Source organism: Lithobates pipiens, unplaced genomic scaffold, assembly GCF_037356315.1.
Source record: "Lithobates pipiens isolate NorthernLeopardFrog02 unplaced genomic scaffold, aLitPip1_a1.2 Scaffold_35, whole genome shotgun sequence".
In the NCBI taxonomy this organism is placed as follows: Eukaryota; Metazoa; Chordata; class Amphibia; order Anura; family Ranidae; genus Lithobates; species Lithobates pipiens.
Window position 1 is genome coordinate 10,077,699 of NW_027507811.1, and position 20,324 is coordinate 10,098,022.

The following is a 20,324-nucleotide window of genomic DNA, read 5'->3' on the forward strand; positions in this document are numbered from 1 at the left end:
TCTCACGTGAATTTCACAGATATGTAGCGATACGTTTGGCTGATATTAAGCGGTCCTCCATGATCATGTCATGGATGACTTTCACATTTGCAGGCACAGAGACAAAAAACTGGTGTTCCACTTGGTTTCTCACTTTCAACACCGATATGGCCAGTTTTAAAATTGACAACCCAACGTTTAACTGTTGAATATGAAGGGCCACCATCACCCAAAGTTTTTGACATTTCATTATGGATCTGCTTCGCACCTTTCCCTTGGAGAAACAGGAACTTGATTACGGTCCTATGCTCTTCCACGTAAATTTTTTCTGGAGGTGCCGCCATGTTTAATTTGGACCTGATTTGTTTGGCCAGTACACCCTGCAATTTACATCTTCCTAGATCAATTTTTTCTGGGTAAGGCTCAATACTTAATACTTAACTAAATATTTTCTTCTATCTTTTCATGTGACAACACTGAAGAAATTACACTTTGCTACAATGTAAAGTAGTGAGTGTACAGCTTGTATAACAGTGTAAATTTGCTGCCCCCTTAAAATAACTCAACACACAGCCATTAATGTCTAAACCGCTGGCAACAAAAGTCAGTACACCCCTAAGTGAAAATGTCCAAATTGGGCACAATTAGCCATTTTCCCTCCCCCGGTGTCATGTGACTCGTTAGTTTTACAAGGTCTCAGGTGTGAACGGGGAGCAGGTGTGTTAAATTTGGTGTTATCGCTCTCACTCTCTCATACTGGTCACTGGAAGTTCAACATGGCACCTCATGGCAAAGAACTCTCTGAGGATCTAAAAAAAAGAATTGTTGCTCTACATAAAGATGGTCTAGGCCAGTGATGGCGAACCTTGGCACCCCAGATGTTTTGGAACTACATTTCCCATGATGCTCTTGTACTCTGCAGTGTAGTGGGGCATCATGGGAAATGTAGTTTCAAAACATCTGGAGTGCCAAGGTTCACCATCACTGGCCTAGGCTATAAGAAGATTGCCAAGACCCTGAAACTGAGCTGCAGCACGGTGGCCAAGACCATACAGCGGTATAACAGGACAGGTTCCACTCAGAACAGGCCTCGCCATGGTCAACCAAAGAAGTTGAGGTCACGTGCTCAGCGTCATATCCAGAGGTTGTCTTTGGGAATAGACGTATGAGTGCTGCCAGCATTGCTGCAGAGGTTGTAGGGGTGGGGGGGGGGGTCAGCTTGCCAGTGCTCAGACCATACAACGCACACTGCATCAAATTGGTCTGCATGGCTGTTGTCCCAGAAGGAAGCCTCTTCTAAAGATGATGCACAAGAAAGTCCACAAACAGTTTGCTGAAGACAAGCAGACTGAGGACATGGATTACTGGAACCATGTCCTGTGGTCTGATGAGACCAAGATAAACGTATTTGGTGTCAGATGGTGACAAGCGTGTGTGGTGACAACCAGGTGAGGAGGACAAAGACAAGTGTGTCTTGTCTACAGACAAGCATGGTGGTGGGAGTGGAATGGTCTGGGGCTGCATGAGTGCTGCTGCACTGGAGGAGCTACAGATCATTGAGGGAACCATGAATGCCAACATGCACTGTGACATACTGAAGCAGAGCATGATCCCCTCCCTTCAGAGACTGGACCGCAGGGCAGTATCCAACATGATAACGACCCCAAACACACCTCCAAGATGACCACTGCCTTGCTAAAGAAGCTGAGGGTAAAGGTGATGGACTGGCCAATCATGTCTCCAGACCTAAACCCTATTGATCATCTGTGGAACATCCTCAAACGGAAGGTGGAGGAGCGCAAGGTCTCCAACATCCACCAGCTCTGTGATGTCATCATGGGGGAGGGGAAGAGGACTCCGGTGCCAACCTGTGAAGCTCTGGTGACCTCCATGTCCAAGAGGGTTAAGGCAGTGCTGGAAAATAAATAATGGTGGCCACACAAAATATTGACACTTTGGGCCCAATTTGGACATTTTCACTTAGGGGTGTACTCACTTTTGTTGCCAGCGGTTTAGACATTAATGGCTGTGTGTTGAGTTATTTTGAGGGGACAGGAAATTTACACTGTTATACAAGCTGTACACTCACTACATTACATTGTAGACAAGTGTCATTTCTTCAGTGTTGTCACATGAAAAGATAGAAGAAAATATTTACAAAAATGTGAGGGGTGTACTCAGTTTTGTGAGATACTGTATATATAAAGGAAGGGGGCCAAGGAGCAGGGGGTGAAGAAAGAGATGAAAAGGAAGCTGATGGAAGAAGGGGCGAGAAAGAGACAGGAGGAGAAAGTTCCCCCAGGATGGGAGATGGGTGGAGTCAATTAAACAGGCCTAGGCTGGTCGGGTGAAGAGTAGGGAGAGCGTAAGACCACCACGGGGCCAACACCTTGAGAAATTTGGTGCGAGATTCATGGAGGACACTACTCATCTTCTCATTGATCATGATGATCCTGTAGGTTTTAGTCTTAGGCCGCGTACACACGGGCGGATTGTCTGCCCAACTAAGTCCGTCAGACAATCCGACAGACAGTCCGTTCAACTTTCGCATGAACGGACTTGACCACACACGATGAACAGACAGTCCGCTGAAAACTTGCGCGATGACGTGTACAGCACGTACGACGGGACTAGAAAAACGACGTCCAATACACAGCAATGCAACCTTCGGCCGTGTAAACCCTTTCTGAGCATGCACCATACTTAGTTCGTCCAACTTGCCTACACACGAGCGGACTGTCCGCTGAAACCAAGTTTGGACGGACAAAACCAAGTTTCAGCGGACAAAATTACGGAAATTCCGAAAGACAAAGTCCGTCAGACTGTCCGCTGAAAAAGTCCGCTGAAGCCCACACACGAGCGGATTGTCCGCTGAAACACGGTTCAGCGGACTAAGTTGGGCAGACAATCCGCCCGTGTGTACGCGGCCTTAGGCCGCGTACACACGGGCGGACTGTTCGCCCAACTTTGTTTCGTCAAACTGTTTGAGCGGACAGTCCGCTCAAAATTAGCATGGACGGACTTGACCACACACGACGAACGAACAGTCCGCTGAAACTTGCGCGATGACGTGAACGGCACGTACGACGGGACGAGAAATACGACGTCCAATACACTGCAATGCAACCTTCGCCGTGTAAATCCTTTCTGAGCATGCGCGGAACTTAGTTTGACGAACAAGCCTACACACGGGCGGACTGTCCGCTCAAACCAAGTTTTAGCGGACAGTTTTACGGGATTTCCGAAAAACTTTGTTCGTCAGACTGTCCGCTGAAACTGTCCGCTGAAGCCCACACACGAGCGGACTGTCCGCTGAAACACTGTTCAGCGGACAAAGTTGGGCGAACAGTCCGCCCGTGTGTACGCGGCCTTAGTCTTCAGTTTACTGCCTGCAGACCCCAAAAAAACACTTTGAGAGGGTTGTGGGTAAGAGGCCCTTGTCCTCACCAACATGGCAGTAAGGTAACCCAATGTTGAGGGCATGTGGCCTGGCATGGTTTCAGGGGGCATACTCTCTTCCCCCTTTCCTAGCTAGTCAGACTGCATTCTTGGGTAAGAGTCTGGTCAACGGTGGACTCCATGTTTTCTTTTCTTACATTTTGCATGGGGTCTGGTAAGGAGTTTGGGGGGAATGTTTTAGTTTTAGTGTTAAAGCGGAACTTTACCCTCCACCTCCCCCTTTTTTTTTCTGTAAGCTTTACCTACCTGGTGGTGAGTTCTGCTAACTTTTGATACTGACCTACCCAGCAGATCCAGCACTGTCTTGCTGAGAGCTTCTTCTCTTCTGGCAGCACTCGGTCCAGCGCCTCCATATTTTCCTGTGACGTCATCACTAGGCTATGCCGGATAGCCTGCACGCCTCCCAATGACACGCTGAAAGGCCCACCCCTTCTTCCTTTCCTTAATGAAAGGCTGTGCCTCTTGGGATATGTTATAAATACATATCCCAGGAGGCGCAGCAGGCAGTGTGCGCGTCATTTACCTAAGGTGAGTGATGTGCATGGGCAGGCAGGGTGGACATTAAAAAGAAAAAAAAAAAGGTTAACAAAAGAGAAAAAAAGCCCTATTCCTACAGAGGACGGGAGGAGGGGTGAAGAGGTGGGATCATGCTTGGGAAGCTGAAGTTCTACTTTAATCTTGTGTATTCAGTTTACCACCTGCAGACCACCCTCAAAAACACTTTTCCAGGGTTGTGGGTAAGAGGCCCTTGTCCTCACCAACATTGGGGCAAGGTACCCACCCCCCCATGTTAAGGGGATGTGGCCTGGTATGGTTTGAGGGGGACAAAGTCTCATCCTCCCTTTCCTAGCTAGCCAGACTGAATTCTTGGGTAGCTGGTTAGTGTTGGACTCCATTTTTTTTTTGCATGGGGATTCCCATTAAATCAATACCTGACCCCAAGGATCTGGTAAGGAGTTGGTGGGGGGGCTTGATGTTGATTTTTTTACGTAGGTTCCCTATTAAAATTCATACCAGACCTGACAGGCCTGGTATGAACTATGGAGGAACAACCATGCCATTTTTTTTTTTGGGATTCCCCATTAACAGCTATATGAGACCCTCCTCTAGGATAAGAGAATTCCTGGCCATGTAAGCAAAGCAACCATACATAGTTAAAAAACAGCATAGGGTTTCCCTCATACTTCATACAAGGTCCTTCAAGTTTGGTATGAATTTTAGGGGGGGGGGGGCAAACAAGAAACTTAAAAAAAAACTGCATTGGGTCTCCCCATATCTCGTACCAGATTTAACATAAGGTTTTCTATGGATTTAAGGGGGAACCCAAAAAATCAAGAGAAAAAAATATGGCTTACCTGCAAAAAAAAACCATACTAGACCCTTACCTGAACACATTACAGATGTAAACCGTAAAAAATACACACACACAGTTCCACCTGGTTACCTTACTCAAGGCCCCAACCATATCTAGAGTCACAACAATTATGTCTAGGTCATAAAAAGCTTAAAGGGGTTGTAAAGGTTTGTTTTTTATTTTCTAAATAGGTTCCTTTAAGCTAGTGCATTGTTGGTTCACTTATCTTTTCCTTCGATTTCCCTTCTAAATGTTTTCTTTTCTTTGTTTTCTTTGTCTGACTTTCTCACTTCCTGTTCCTCCTCAGTAAGCTGCTCAGTAAGCTGTTCTGGCTGACTAACCACCGCTCGGATGATGGTGGGAAGTTTACTGAGGAGAAACAGGAAGTGAGATATTCAGACAAAGAAAAAAAACATTTAGAAGGGAAATCGAAGGAAAAGGTAAGTGAACCAACAATGCACTAGCTTAAAGGAACCTATGTAGAAAATAAAAAATGAACCTTTACAACCCCTTTAAATAGAACTTTGCCAGTGGACCTCAGAAGCTGAATCGGGACACAGAAACTTAAAAGTCAAATAGAGATACAAAACCTCAGAACTTGCCCGTGCACACTCCCACCCAGGACTGGTGCCAAACTGCCTTTATAAAGGAGTTAGCTACCTTCAGTGATCTTCAGCTCTTCAGTGTGTTTGTTCCTGTGAACCCCTGTGTCTGTGGATTCTCCATTACCAACTCGGCTTCTGCTTGCCCTCTGGTTTGACCCCCGCCCTGCTTCTTTGTATGACTCTGGCTCACCCTCCAGACTACGCTTCTGACATTCAAACCCGGTACCCAACCTCGGCGTGTCCTGACCACACTTCAGCTCTACCAGTTACCTGCTACTTACCTCGGATGCCATCTGCCTCCAGCCACTGCACCAGACCTTCTTCATCTGCCTAGGACACCAGTGCCCCTTGCTACCTACCTGGACTCCTTCTCCAGTACAGTTCAGCCTAGACCTCTTCACAAAATAAGTTTTCAGAAGCTGACCCATGCTTCTTGGTTTCTTGCACTTCCTCTTCTCCCCTTTAGGGCTGCTTGGGGCTTAGCCACAAGGGAAGACCTCTCTCCACTTGGCCTCCAACCAGGTACATGATAAGGTCAGTATGAGTAGTAGCTGGACGGGATCAAATAGAAGTGTAGTAGATGAACAAGTCAAGGGTTGATAAAGAGTGGTAGCAAAAGTAAAAACAGCAGCAGTGATGTTAAAGAGGAAGTAAACTCTCCCACTCTGATGCTTCTTTTCATTTAGTCCATTATAATAAGTAATTATCAAACTATAGCCACTGTAATCCAGCCCAAATTGCATATTACTTACTGCTTAACCACTTCCCACCCGGCCAATGCATATATACGGCCGGGTGGGAGCCGTCTACTCCTGATAGGACGTTCAGGAACGTCCTTCAGGAGTAGCGGGATCGCGCGCGCGCGTGCCCGCGCAGCGGCGCGATCCCGATGTGCTCGTGTCACCCGGACACGGCACATCTCAGATCGGCAGGAGGGCTCTGTGATTGGCCCTCCTGATCACATGACGGCCGTGTCCAATCACGGCCGTCATGTGATGTAAACAAACAGCCGGTTGCTAGGCAATCGGCTCTCCTCTCCTCACACGGAAGTCACCGCTGAGGAGAGGAGAGCAGAACGCTGCAGCCGGCTGATGATCAGTGAGTATGGGCTGCTTTTTACAGCTTTTTACTCACTGATCATCAGTGTAGTGTAAACACACAACACACCACACAGTACAAACACAGTCCTCACATATGTCCCCAAAACATACATGTCCCCAAAACATACATGTCCCCAAATAATAAAAACACATGTCCCTAATAATAAAAACATGTCCCCCACATATGTCCCACTAAAATCACATGTCCCAATGATTATCTGCACACATATGTACGTGATCACCTGCACACATATGTACATGATCATTTGCGTACATATGTCCGTGATCACACAAACCAATTATTATACACTTAACGGAATTTTTTTTACCAAAAACATGTAGCAGAATACATTTTGGCTTAAATTTATGACAAAATTTGATTTTATTGGATTTCTTTTCAAATAGAAAAAAGAAAATATTGTTTTTCTTCCAAATTTCCGCTATTTTTGCGCTTATATCGGAGTCTTGAATAAATAACACCAAAATAAAGCTCTATTTGTGCGAACAAAATGATAACAATTTCATTTGGGTACAGCGTAGCACGACCGCGCAATTGTCACTGAAAGCGCTAGAGCGCTGAAAGCTGAAAATTGGGCTGGGAAGGAAGGGGGTGAAAGTGCCCTGTATTGTAGTGGTTAAAGAAACTTTAAAAAACTTGTTTCTATGGGTTAGGCAGCACCATCTTAAGTATTGTTTTCTGAGTCCACAGTGAAGTGTATTTCCGCGCTTACATTGAGCACTTCCTGTACTGTTACCCAAGCCTCCTTCTCAATCCAATGTTTCTATGGCAACCCTGCTTCCCTGTTCATAGCTTACTTGTTTATTTCATAGTATTTACTTGTGCCAATGTCTAATGTTTGCCTTTGTCAGACTTATCAGCTTCAGCTGATAAGACTGCAGTAATGGCCAAGTTTAGACTGTATGTGAGGTCACATGGTGTGTAGGAGGAAGCTCGGAATGATTAGCAGAGTTCAGTGGTGTGCCGTAGGAAGTCCCGATAACAGATAGATAAGCACATAGAGAGTGTGCCGTAAATCAGGGGAAATGTGGGCATGCTCAGTGACTTCATTCTACAGAACGACAAGGATTACAACAATACTAAGCAAGTAAGGAGATATCTACAAGCCGTGTTCATTAGGGTTTTTTTATGCTGATTTACATGGGACAAAGTTGTGGGGGAGGGTTTACACCCACTTTAAGGAGCATGATACCAGCTGGAGAGCACAATAATCTTGCAAACAGGAAGTGCAAGAGACAAGGTTTAAATCAGAAAATTCATGGGAGGAGCAAAAGGGTTCAACGTTCACCAAAAACAAGATACAAAGTAAGGTTGTCCAAGGAATCAGGCAAGGAGCTGTCCTGAATCCCCGGTGGTACAGCGAGAAGATCCATAGCCAGACACCACAGAGGTTGCAGGTGAACATCTTACAAAAACCTACAAGATCGGTAAGGGAAGGAACTTGGCTTATAAACAGAGGGGGATGGGTAATCACTGATTGGTTACTTGGGATGGACTCAGGGGTGTCACGGGTTTTGCAAAGCTACGTGATAGGGTTTTTTTTATCACGGTAGAGAGAAATTTTTTAAGCAACTTTTGCTTATGTGGCAAATTTAAGGCTAATTGCAAAATTGGTAATTTCAAGGCAAAATCAACTGAACGAAAGCAGAATTCCCAGCAGAAACATATTCATACTCCCCTTAGTGGGAGTGGAGATGACCCCAGGGCTGGACTGGGACAAAAATTTGGCCCTGGACTTCATCCAGACCGGCCCACTTTAATTTTGCAAACACACAAAAACAGTATATAAACTGTACGCAATTGGGCAAAAAAGCCCCTAGAGAGCCCCCCTTACATCTGGGTCCCCAGAGAGCCCCCCACTTACATCAGGGTCCCCAGAGAGCCTCCCCTTACATCAGGGTCCCCATATAGCCTTTCCCTTACATGAGGGTCCCCATATAGCCTTCCCCTTACATCAGGGTCCCCAGAGAGCCGCTCTTACATCAGAATCCCCAGAGATCATTCGCCTTACATTAGGGTCCCTAGAGAGCCAGCCCCTTATATCAGGGTCCCTAGAGAGCCAACCCCTTACATCCGGGCCCCCGCAGAGCCCCCCCTTACATCCGGGTCCACAGAGAGACTCTCTCTTACATCAGGTTCCCCAGAGAGCCTCCAGCTTACATCAGGGTCGCCAGAGAGCCCCTCCTTACATCAGGGTCACCAGAAAGAGGGCAGGTAGTGGGCTGGGACCCTGTGGTTGGGGACTCCTGGACTGACTCTGGGCTATGGGCCCCAGATTCGGCCCCAAAAGTCCCCCCCAGTGATGCCACTGGCTGTCACTGAAACCGGCCCACTGAGCCATCGGCCCACCGGGAAACTCCCTATAGTCCCTATGGCCAGTACATGCCTGGATGACCCCATCTATAAGGATATACAGTAAATTCACACACATAGCTCAAGGCTGTGGTCACACTACGAGACGTTTCTCGAGGCCGCAGTTCCTCTGAGCTCCACAAGGTGGTGATCTCACTTCTGGCCAGACAGGAAGTCTCTATGGAAGACAGGAAGTGATGTCAGGTAAAAATAGGAAGCGTGATGGGAGGAATTAGAGGAAACATCGAGAATTAGAAGACAAGAGAATTATAGAGAAGACGTCGCTGTCATTGGCAGCAGAGGAGGTATTATATTATCATATCTCCCATCACTGTCTATTATTGGAAACCAAATTCCTCTGTCATGTGTTGGCCCTTTAAATGTCCCTCATTTCAGTCTGATGCACACGCAGACAAATCAATATACTATTTATCTGCCCGAAGTGTTTCTATCGGTCTCGGTATTTCCTCAGATTGCCGATGATTCCCCGTAATGAAGTGAAGACACCGGTATAAAAGAAAAGTAACGGTGACATAAAACATAAGTGGGTGTAACTGATCACATTGTACCCAAACCACAATCCCAAATAGGTTTCCCTGTAAATTCTTACCTCTATGAACGGAGCTCCAATGCCGGCTGAAGTCTTCTTCAGAAACCGACACAACCGGGAAGTTCCGATCTCCTGGTCCTCAACAGAGATCCATGGTTCCTCCCGCCGATCTCCTCATCACTACAGGACACGGTACAGGGTAGGGTTGCCACCTCAACCCTTTAAACCCGAACACAAATTAATTACACAGTTTCTGTGGCTGATTAAGGTGATAATTAAACTCACTTGGTGCCTTATCTGCATGAAATTAGCCTCAGAACCCATGGAATTCATATGTGTTCGGGTTTAAAGGGATGACGTGGCAACCCTACCCTGTACCGTGTCCTGTAGTAATGAGGAGATCGGCGGGGAGGAACCATGTTCCTAATACAGGGACACCTCGTCTGTCAATCCCTAGCTTTCAAAAATGGGCAGAACTAATTTTCATCATTCTCCCCCTATTAAGTTCAAGTGAATTTGCATTAAAGCTCCCGTCCTAATATTTTACAGCCGATACAGTCCAGATAATTCTCTGTTATCCATCTACAAGGAAATCCGCATAGATCACATGAATGAGGATGGAGGAGGATCAGGGTGACATGACTGAGAAGATTCTAAACCTCACCCTGGAGATCATCTACCTGCTGACCGGAGAGGTGAGGAGGATTCTGGGAGGTCACATGACATCACTCTTATCTCCTATTAATAAAATACAGACCTGACCGGAGAGGTGAGGAGGATTCTGGGAGGTCACATGACATCACTCTTATCTCTATTAATAAAAACACAGACCTGACCGGAGAGGTGAGGAGGATTCTGGGAGGTCACATGACATCACTCTTATCTCTTAATAAAAGACAGACCTGACCAGAGAGGTGAGGAGGATTCTGGGAGGTCACATGACATCACTCTTATCTCTATTAATAAAAACGCAGACCTGACCGGAGAGGTGAGGAGGATTCTGGGATTCTAACATGATCTTCCTATTGGTTCCCCAATACAGAGATTTCCTCTTGTGAAGTCAGGTGATCACATGACCATCACAGTGCCTCCATGTGACTCCCTAAAACCCGAGAGACACAACATGGAGAAGATTCTAGAAGTCACCAAGAAGATGATGGAGCTGCTGACAGGAGAGGTGAGGAGGATTCTGGGAATTCTGGGACATTATCCAGTAACAGACAAGGGATGTGTCTGGATGGTGACGGTATCATTGTGTGTGTCAGGTTCCTATAAGGTGTCAGGATGTCACTGTCTATTTCTCCATGGAGGAGTGGGAGTATTTAGAAGGACACAAGGATCTCTACAAGGACGTCATGATGGCCAATCAGCCGCCCCTCACATCACCGGGTAAGAGGAGACTTTATTGTAAAGGAGAGAGCAGTACGGAGGCTCCACCTAGATCCCCCATCATCTGATAAACACATAGAAACAATGTATTCAGTCAGTGTGTGTGTTTCCTACAGATGGATCCAGTAATGGGAACCCACCAGAGAGATGTCCCCGTCCTCTGTATTCCCGGGATTCCACACAGGAAGATCACACCATCCCCCACCATCATCAGGTAGATGAGGAACAATCACTGATAGTATCATTAGGATCTGTACATTATCTGCATTGTTACCATTGATGTCATTTTTATTATATATTCAGAGTGGAAACCTGAGAGATTCTAAAGTTGAGGTTAAAGAAGAGATAAAAGAGGAGGATGATGATGAGGATGGGGTGATGGAGGAAGAACACAAAGATCTGTACCAGGACACCATGGTGGAGTCATCCAGTAATGGGAACCCACCAGAGAGATGTCCCCGTCCTCCTCTGTATTCCACACAGGAAGATCACAACTGCACAAAACATTATCAGGTAAATGAGGAAAAATTGTAGGTCGTTATGAGTTAGTCAAAAGCATGTTTGTTATAATAAATGTTTTATTATATATTCAGAGTGGAAACCTCGGGGATGATAATATTGTTGTAAAAGAAGAGTATAAAGAGGAGGATGAGGAGTATGGAGTGATAAAGGAGCTTTCAGAAGCACACAAGGATATCACAATGGAGTCACCAAATACCAGGAACCCACCAGAGAGATGTCCCCGTCCTCTGTATTCCCGGGATTCCACACAGGAAGATCACAACTACGCGAGGCTTCATCAGGTAGACGATGAATGATATTTGGTAGTTATGATTTATACACAAGCAAGTTTCCTACAATGAATGTCATAGAAGAATCCACACCGTGTGCTTGGAAATGTCATCTGATTTGATTGAACTCATATATGTGGCAGAAAAGAGGAAAGTGCTAAATAGATTTTATTTCAAGATATATATATATATATTTATACCATTTTGATCATTTATGCAAAGAAGCTGATTAACATATGGCACACCCCTCATTAAAGCGGGAGTTCTGCCGTTTTTTTTTTTTTTAAAAGCCAGCAGCTACAAATACTGCAGCTGCTGACTTTTAAAATAATGACACTTACCTGTCCAGCGCGCCCGCGATGTCGGCGGTACCCCGAAGCCGATCTCTCGATCGTCTCTCGGGGTGCTGCCACCGCCGCCATCTTGGTTATGGGAATCAGGAAGTGAAGCCTTTCGGCTTAATTTCCCTGGTTCCCTACTGCGCAATGCGCGAGTCGCGCTGCGCAATAAGGATGGTCCCCCCGCTGTCTCTGGGATCCGTGTGTTTCCCAGCAGGCAGCGGGGGGGGGGGACCTTCGGAAAGGGGGCGTAGATTCTGCGGAAAGGGGCGTACCTTCTTCAGATATCTACGCCGGAAGTGGGTGCAGATACCTGTACTGTACAGGTACCTGCACCCCCCTCCTCCCCCCTGAAAGGTGCTAATTGTGGCGCCGGAGGGTGGGTTCCAATGAGCGAAAGCTCCACTTTAGGGTGGACCTCCGCTTTAATATCAGCCAAACCCACTTATCCAACCCTCTGGATTATTCCATTCTCTCCAGTAAGTTGTGTCCTGTCAGTCTCCATTGGCGAATGGTGGTGGTGGGCCTTTTCTCCCGACCCTGGGGAGACCAAACACTTGCCAGGGTATTCAGTCTGGTCCCCACCCCACCCCCCCAGAACAGGTGGTCTTCTCCTTGTTGGTGGATCTCGTTTCTTAAGTCAATTTCCTGAGTTAGGCCTCCATTGGAGATCACCTAGGTGGTGTTGCAAGACTCTGGGGAAGATTTGGGGAATCCTCACCATGACAGGAGTAGTCTGGTCCCTATGTTTCTGCTGAAGGTACCCACATGTTAGGAACTGAGTTTCATAGTTTCATAGTTAGTAAGGTTGAATAAAGACACCAGTCCAACCTGAGTATCTACAATTGTCCCTATCCCTGTACATTACACGCTCACATAGGTCCTTACCCTCAAGGAGCCCACAATCCAAGGTCCCCATTCATATACTAGGGCCAATTTTGGACAGAAGCCAATTAACCTACCTGCATGTCTTTGGATTGTGGGAGGAAACCGGAGTACCCGGTGGAAACCCAGGCAGGCACAGGGAGAACATGCAAACTCCAGGCAGGTAGTGTTGTGGTTGGGATTTGAACCAGCGACCCTTCTTACTGCTAGGCAAGAGTGCTAACCACTACACCACTGTGCCGCCCAAGTATGTCTGGAGGTGTTTTTGGGATCTGATCACCTGGAGATAGGACCAACTTCTGTGGCCGATCCACAGCCTCCTAAAGAAGAGTCTCCTTTCCTCCGGTGTGTCCCTCAATCAGGCCGATGTTCTTATCAGTGTGTGGCTAAGGTTCCTGTCCCTCGCTTTACGACTATGGATCCTTCAATGAACCAGGAGGAGTCAGGATATTATTAGAATCGTGTTGTATTCTAAGGTGTGGCACCTGCTCTCCTGACGACTTGTCCCTTTTTTTTTTTTCAAAATCTTTTATTTTACCACTTCAGCCCCCCGGAAGATTTGGCTGCTCAATGACCGGAGCATTTTTTCCGATATGGCACTGCGTCGCTCTTAACTGACAATTGCGCGGTCGTGCGACGCTGTACCCAAACAAAACTGACGTCCCTTTTTTCCCCACAAACAGAGCTTTTTTTTGGTGGTATTTGATCATCTCTTCGGTTTTTATTTTTTGCGCTATAAACGAAAAAAAAAAGAGCGACAATTTCGAAAAAATAAAAAAAATAATGGGCACTGATAGGCGGCACTGATGGGCACTGATAGGCGGCACTAATGGGCACTGATAGGCGGCACTGATGGGCAATGATAGGCAGCACTAATGGGCACTGATAGGCGGCACTGATGGGCACTGATAGGCAGCACTGATGGGCACTGATAGGCGACACTGATGGGCACTGATAGGCGACACTGATGGGCACTGATAGGCGGCACTGATGGGCACAGATAGGTGGCACTGGATAGCCAGCAGTGATGAGGAGCTACTGACAGGCGTGACTGAGTGGCATCTTTTTTTCTTCAGTTTAGGCCGATAGGTATTCTTCTACATATTTTTTTGGTAATAAAAATCGCAATAAGCGTTTATTGATTGGTTTGCGCAAAAGTTATAGCGCCTACAAAATAGGGGATAGATTTATAGCAATTTTTATTATTATCATTTTTTTCTACTAGTAATGGCGGCGATCTGCGTTTTTTTTTTTTTTTTTTTTTTATCGTGACTGCGACATTGCGGCGGACACATCGGACACTTTTGACGCATTTTTGGGACGTTTGACAATTATACAGCGATCAGCGCTATAAATATGCACTGATTACTGTATAAATGTCACTGGCAGGGAAGGGGTTAACACTAGGGGGAGGGGAGGGGGGGGGCTATCAAGGGGTTAATTGTGTTTCCTGACTGTGTGTTCTAACTGTAGGGGGGAGGGGACTGACTATAGGAGATGACGGATCGTTGGTTCCTAGCTATTAGGAACTCACGATCTGTCTCTCCTCACAGAACAGGGATTTGTTTTCGTGCCGGCGATCGCTCGTGGCCGGTGGTCATCGCGACCATTGGCCGCGAGCATCGGCACCCCCCCCCCCCGAGTGCAGCGCGCGCGTGCCCTCTTATCCCACTTAAAGGAGCTGACGTATAGCTACGACGGCTCGTGGGAACGTGCCGCCTTGCCGCAGTATAATGACGGTGGCTGGTCGGGCAAGCGGTTTAAGCAAAAGACAAGATCCATAGCATCGAAATACCTTGTACAGCATAATATAGATGCAAATAACAATAGAGTAGAGATATAAGCGGAAAACCGTTCGTACATCTTAGCCCTTGTACACACGGGTCGGACATTCCGACAACAAAATCCGTCGACATTTTCTTTGTCTGAAACTGGTGTTGCATACACACGGTCGGACAAAGTTGTCGGAAAATCCGATCATTCAGAACGTGATGGCGTTCGTTCGTTACGACGGGACTGCGTTCAGGCTAGTAGCCAATAGCTTTGGTCTCGGAATTTGATCTGAGCAATGCGTGGCACTTTGTCCGATCGGAATTCTCTACAAACGTTCGGACAAAGTCCGATCGGATCATGTTGTCGGAAAATTTTATATCCAGCTCTCAAACTTTGTTGGTCGGACATTCCGATGGAAAAAGTCTGATGGAGCCCCACACACGGTCGGATTATCCGACAACACGGTCCGATTGGACATTTTCCGTCTGAATTTTACGACCGTGTGTACAAGGGCTAAGGTCCAGACCATGCAATCTTGGGTCTGTATCTCAACAAACGCCCAATCTCACATCAATACAAAAATGAGAGGGGTGGGGTGGGGGCTTTGCATGGAGGAGAAAGGGAAATCCGAGAAGGTTCCATGAATCTGGTCCTAACAATTTTCCTCTTTTCAAGAAATCAATAAAAATTGAAAGAGTATAATTGCAAGAGATGGGGGGGGGGGGGGGGGAATAGAAAAAGGACTATCAAGAATAAAGTAGGAGAATAGGTTAAAGGGAAATGAAGGGAAGTGGGGAGGGAGAGAAGGGACAGGAATGGAGGAAAGACGAGAAGATGGGAAGGAAGGGAAGGAGGATTAAAAGGATGTATCCAAGAGTCCCACAATGTAGCCAACGGTTCCTGTTGCTGTCTGAGGACATACATCTCCCACGAGAAGTGTTGGGTGAACTCAGTCGGCAGTATTGTTTTACAAATAGGGTTTGCCCTTCGTCAGAGAAGAAGAACGTATACCATAGGGTCCAGGTTTTGGTATATCGGTCTTGTTTGAGCCTAGATGAAAGGACAGGGTGTTCCATAGGGTCCAGGTTTTGGTATATCGGTCTTGTTGGAGCCTGGATGAAAGGACAAGGTCTTCCATAGGGTCCAGGTTTTGGTATATCGGTCTTGTTGGAGCCTAGATGAAAGGACAAGGTCTTCCATAGGGTCCAGGTTTTGGTATATCGGTCTTGTTTGAGCCTGGATGAAAGGACAAGGTCTTCCATAGGGTCCAGGTTTTGGTATATCGGTCTTGTTGGAGCCTAGATGAAAGGACAAGGTCTTCCATAGGGTCCAGGTTTTGGTATATCGGTCTTGTTTGAGCCTGGATGAAATGACAAGGTCTTCCATAGGGTCCAGATTTTGGTATATCGGTCTTGTTGGAGCCTGGATGAAAGGACAAGGTTTTCCATAGGGTCCAGGTTTTGGTATATCGGTCTTGTTGGAGCCTGGATGAAAGGACAAGGTCTTCCATAGGATCCAGGTTTTGGTATATCGGTCTTGTTGGAGCCTGGATGAAAGGACAAGGTCTTCCATAGGGTCCAGGTTTTGGTATATCAGTCTTGTTGGAGCCTAGATGAAAGGACAAGGTCTTCCATAGGGTCCAGATTTTGGTATATCGGTCTTGTTTGAGCCTGGATGAAAGGACAAGGTCTTCCATAGGGTCTAGGTTTTGGTATATCGGTCTTGTTGAAGCCTAGATGAAAGGACAAGGTCTTCCATAGGGTCCAGGTTTTGGTATATCGGTCTTGTTGGAGCCTAGATGAAAGGACAAGGTTTTCCATAGGGTCCAGGTTTTGGTATATCGGTCTTGTTGGAGCCTAGATGAAAGGACAAGGTCTTCCATAGGGTCCAGGTTTTGGTATATCGGTCTTGTTGGAGCCTAGATGAAAGGACAAGGTCTTCCATAGGGTCCAGGTTTTGGTATATCGGTCTTGTTTGAGCCTGGATGAAAGGACAAGGTCTTCCATAGGGTCCAGGTTTTGGTATATCGGTCTTGTTGGAGCCTGGATGAAAGGACAAGGTCTTCCATAGGGTCCAGGTTTTGGTATATCGGTCTTGTTGGAGCCTAGATGAAAGGACAAGGTTTTCCATAGGGTCCAGGTTTTGGTATATCGGTCTTGTTGGAGCCTGGATGAAAGGACAAGGTCTTCCATAGGATCCAGGTTTTGGTATATCGGTCTTGTTGGAGCCTGGATGAAAGGACAAGGTCTTCCATAGGGTCCAGGTTTTGGTATATCAGTCTTGTTGGAGCCTAGATGAAAGGACAAGGTCTTCCATAGGGTCCAGATTTTGGTATATCGGTCTTGTTGGAGCCAGGATGAAAGGACAAGGTCTTCCATAGGGTCCAGGTTTTGGTATATCGGTCTTGTTGGAGCCTAGATGAAAGGACAAGGTCTTCCATAGGGTCCAGGTTTTGGTATATCGGTCTTGTTTGAGCCTGGATGAAAGGACAAGGTCTTCCATAGGGTCTAGGTTTTGGTATATCGGTATTGTTGAAGCCTAGATGAAAGGACAAGGTCTTCCATAGGGTCCAGGTTTTGGTATATCGGTCTTGTTGGAGCCTAGATGAAAGGACAAGGTCTTCCATAGGGTCCAGGTTTTGGTATATCAGTCTTGTTGGAGCCTGGATGAAAGGACAAGGTCTTCCATAGGGTCCAGGTTTTGGTATATCGGTCTTGTTGGAGCCTAGATGAAATGACAAGGTCTTCCATAGGGTCTAGATTTTGGTATATCGGTCTTGTTGGAGCCTAGATGAAAGGAAAAGGTCTTCCATAGGGTCCAGGTTTTGGTATATCGGTCTTGTTGGAGCCTGGATGAAAGGACAAGGTTTTCCATAGGGTCCAGGTTTTGGTATATCGGTCTTGTTGGAGCCTGGTTGAAAGGACAAGGTCTTCCATAGCTTCCAGGTTTTGGTATATCGGTCTTGTTGGAGCCTGGATGAAAGGACAAGGTCTTCCATAGGGTCTAAGTTTTGGTATATCGGTCTTGTTGGAGCCTGGATGAAAGGACAAGGTCTTCCATAGGGTCCAGGTTTTGGTATATCGGTCTTGTTGGAGCCTAGATGAAAGGACAAGGTCTTCCATAGGGTCCAGATTTTGGTATATCGGTCTTGTTGGAGCCTGGATGAAAGGACAAGGTCTTCCATAGGGTCCAGGTTTTGGTATATCGGTCTTGTTGGAGCCTGGATGAAAGGACAAGGTCTTCCATAGGGTCCAGGTTTTGGTATATCGGTCTTGTTGGAGCCTGGATGAAAGGACAAGGTCTTCTATTCCCTGAGTTTTTTTTTATCTGTTGACCATGACATGTTTAGTCTGTTTCTTCCTCTCGGGTAGTTCCATAGTTCCACCAATTTTGATGTTTTTTTGGTTTCATAGCCTCTTGCTGGTTGAGGCTCTGTGTTCCTTAGGGTGGAGTCACCCCCCCCTTGACAGTGATCTTGTCTATCTAGAGAGTCCACGAAGCTGGCAGCTGCAGGCTGTGGGCAGAGGGACGGCATGACATGTGCTGGGACAGTCAGCGTTTTTAGAGGAGATAGTGGCTTTAAGAGGGACTGGTGGGCGGGGCTTGGGGGCGGAGCCTGAGATTATGGCCGGGAAGCCGAGCAGAAGTGTGCAGTCGGTGAGCGGAGGAGGAATAGATTCCCACCCAGCCTCCCTTGCTATAGTGGGTCTTTTCAGGTCAAGGTTACTGGGGTGGGCAGTTCTTTGGGGTCAGTAGAAGAGGTTAAGTGGTTCAGGTAGGAAATATGTTGTACCCATCCATGGGATGGGGGTGGTTTGATGGTACTTCCAGGTTACGAGGGGTTAACCTGGAAGGGTAAAAAGGGGTAGGTCACTGCGCTGGTTTGGGTATAGCCACCGGGACAGGGGATTCCGTCTGGAGGTCAAGAGGTAAAAGTTACGGATGTAGTGCGCAATGATCAGTATGTTTTTGGTATACTATTTACCCATGACCCATTACAAATGTTGGAATGTTTTACAGTTATTAAAGTTATTTATGGAAAGTTTATTATAATTATATTTTGTTAATAAATTAAGGCCGGATGGCCATTTACTCCAAATATAGTCTGGTCGTCTGTTAATAGGGGCTGGGTTTTGGAGAGGGTTTGGGTATGGGTAAGGTGGCATCACACTGGGCTTGTGTCCCTACAGATGTCAAGGTCTGAGCATCAGGTTGGTCCTCTGTGCCCTTCCATTGGTCATTGGCAACTTCTCTTGTCTTGAAGGTTTGTCTTTTCTGGTTCAGATTTGTGGGTTATTCTTTTTTGATAGTTCCCAGTCCCTTTTGGTCCTACCACTGGCTGTTGTCCACCCCGTTTAGTTGGACTGCTTTTCGGATGTCTCAACCTCCAGTAGGCAGCAGTATAACCTGACTGTTTTTTTGAATACGGAAAATATGAAAACATTTTCTTTTGCTGCCATTCTGTTGGTTTAGGGTGAAGATCTGATGAACGTGAAAGTTGGGGATGACGAAGAAGAGACGCATCAGAGGGATGGTCAGCAATATACGGAGGAGGCTGGAATGAGGAGGACATTCCTAGAGGAGGACACTCCTACAGAGATCAGCACAGGTGACCCATCATATATTCTTCTCTTATCTCTGCTCTGTGTCAGAAACCATGAAATCAGGCCGAGACAGAAGTACAGTTAAATCACACTTGTTTAATAATAAAAGTAAAAAAAACAAACGTAGTCAAAACATAGCCAGGGTTCAGTAACCGGAACGGATAGTCAGCCAAGCCAGAAGTCAGGGATCAGTGTAGTGCAGTGTTTCTCAAATCCAGTCCTCAGGCCCCCCCAACAGGTCATGTTTTCAGGATTTCCCTCAGATGAAACGGCTGTGGTAATTGCTAAGGCAGTGAAACTGATCAAATCACCTGTGAAAAATAATGGAAAACCTGAAAACATGACCTGTTGGGGGGGCCTGAGGACTGGATTTGAGAAACACTGGTGTAGTGGAACAGCAAGCAGGATCTGGAGTCAGAAGGGATATTAGCAAAGCAAGTCTTGAACAGGATTGCAGGAGATAGTTTCTGTGATGTTGACCAAGGCGAAGGCAGAGCTCCTCTGGACTGGACAGCTTAAGTATGCAGGACTGACGAGCAGGATATCATCAACAGCTGAGTAACTGTGGAGAGAGATGGGAGCTGACAATTAGCCGACAGTTGAGCGGCCAACTCAGAGAAGGAAGGGCTGAGCCCAGCCCTGACACTCTGTTACTGCACACTGATTGGTCCAGAGTAGGGCGGGAGCTGAGTGATATCAGCCAATAATAGGTTGATGATGGTCCCCTCCCTGTACTGATGCCCTATTTGCGGTTCAGCTGGCAGTATTAGGTTGTGGGTCACTCCTATTTACAGTAGCACAGATATGATAACACAGATTGAGCCTTTCTTAGGTTGGTCCCTCTTATTCCAGCCGACTTATAGCTAAATGCTAGTTGTTGGGATGACAAGTAAAGAGTAACATAAAGAATAAAGCACTAATCTTTCCTGGAGTAAAATACTACGGCAAGCTCCCTCCAGTGCTGCATATCACCAGAAGCCTAGGCCTATGGTCACTTGTTCTATGGTAAAAGGTCTGCAAGTCTGAAATTTGACCTCTTGTTTATCAGAGATCACATGACCCAATGCCTAGGCTTGTGGTTGGGTAAAGAGCATGGACCTCCCAGTCCCCATTGGTTCCTGCTCTT

General features: G+C 46.5%; 2 protein-coding genes across 2 annotated transcripts in view; both read left to right on the forward strand.

Moving 5' to 3' along the window:
* Positions 1-20,324, forward strand: part of LOC143955478 (uncharacterized) — a 112,807-nt gene that overhangs the window by 43,348 nt on the left and 49,135 nt on the right. The gene's annotated exons all lie outside the window — the stretch shown is intronic.
* LOC143955377 (uncharacterized) lies at positions 9,053-20,257 on the forward strand. The gene is made up of 7 exons (XM_077465438.1): positions 9,053-9,173; positions 9,968-10,113; positions 10,461-10,807; positions 10,924-11,021; positions 11,111-11,320; positions 19,068-19,128; positions 20,247-20,257. Exons 3-7 carry the CDS (start codon positions 10,723-10,725, stop codon positions 20,255-20,257), a joined length of 465 nt encoding a protein of 154 aa, XP_077321564.1. The 5' UTR covers positions 9,053-9,173; positions 9,968-10,113; positions 10,461-10,722.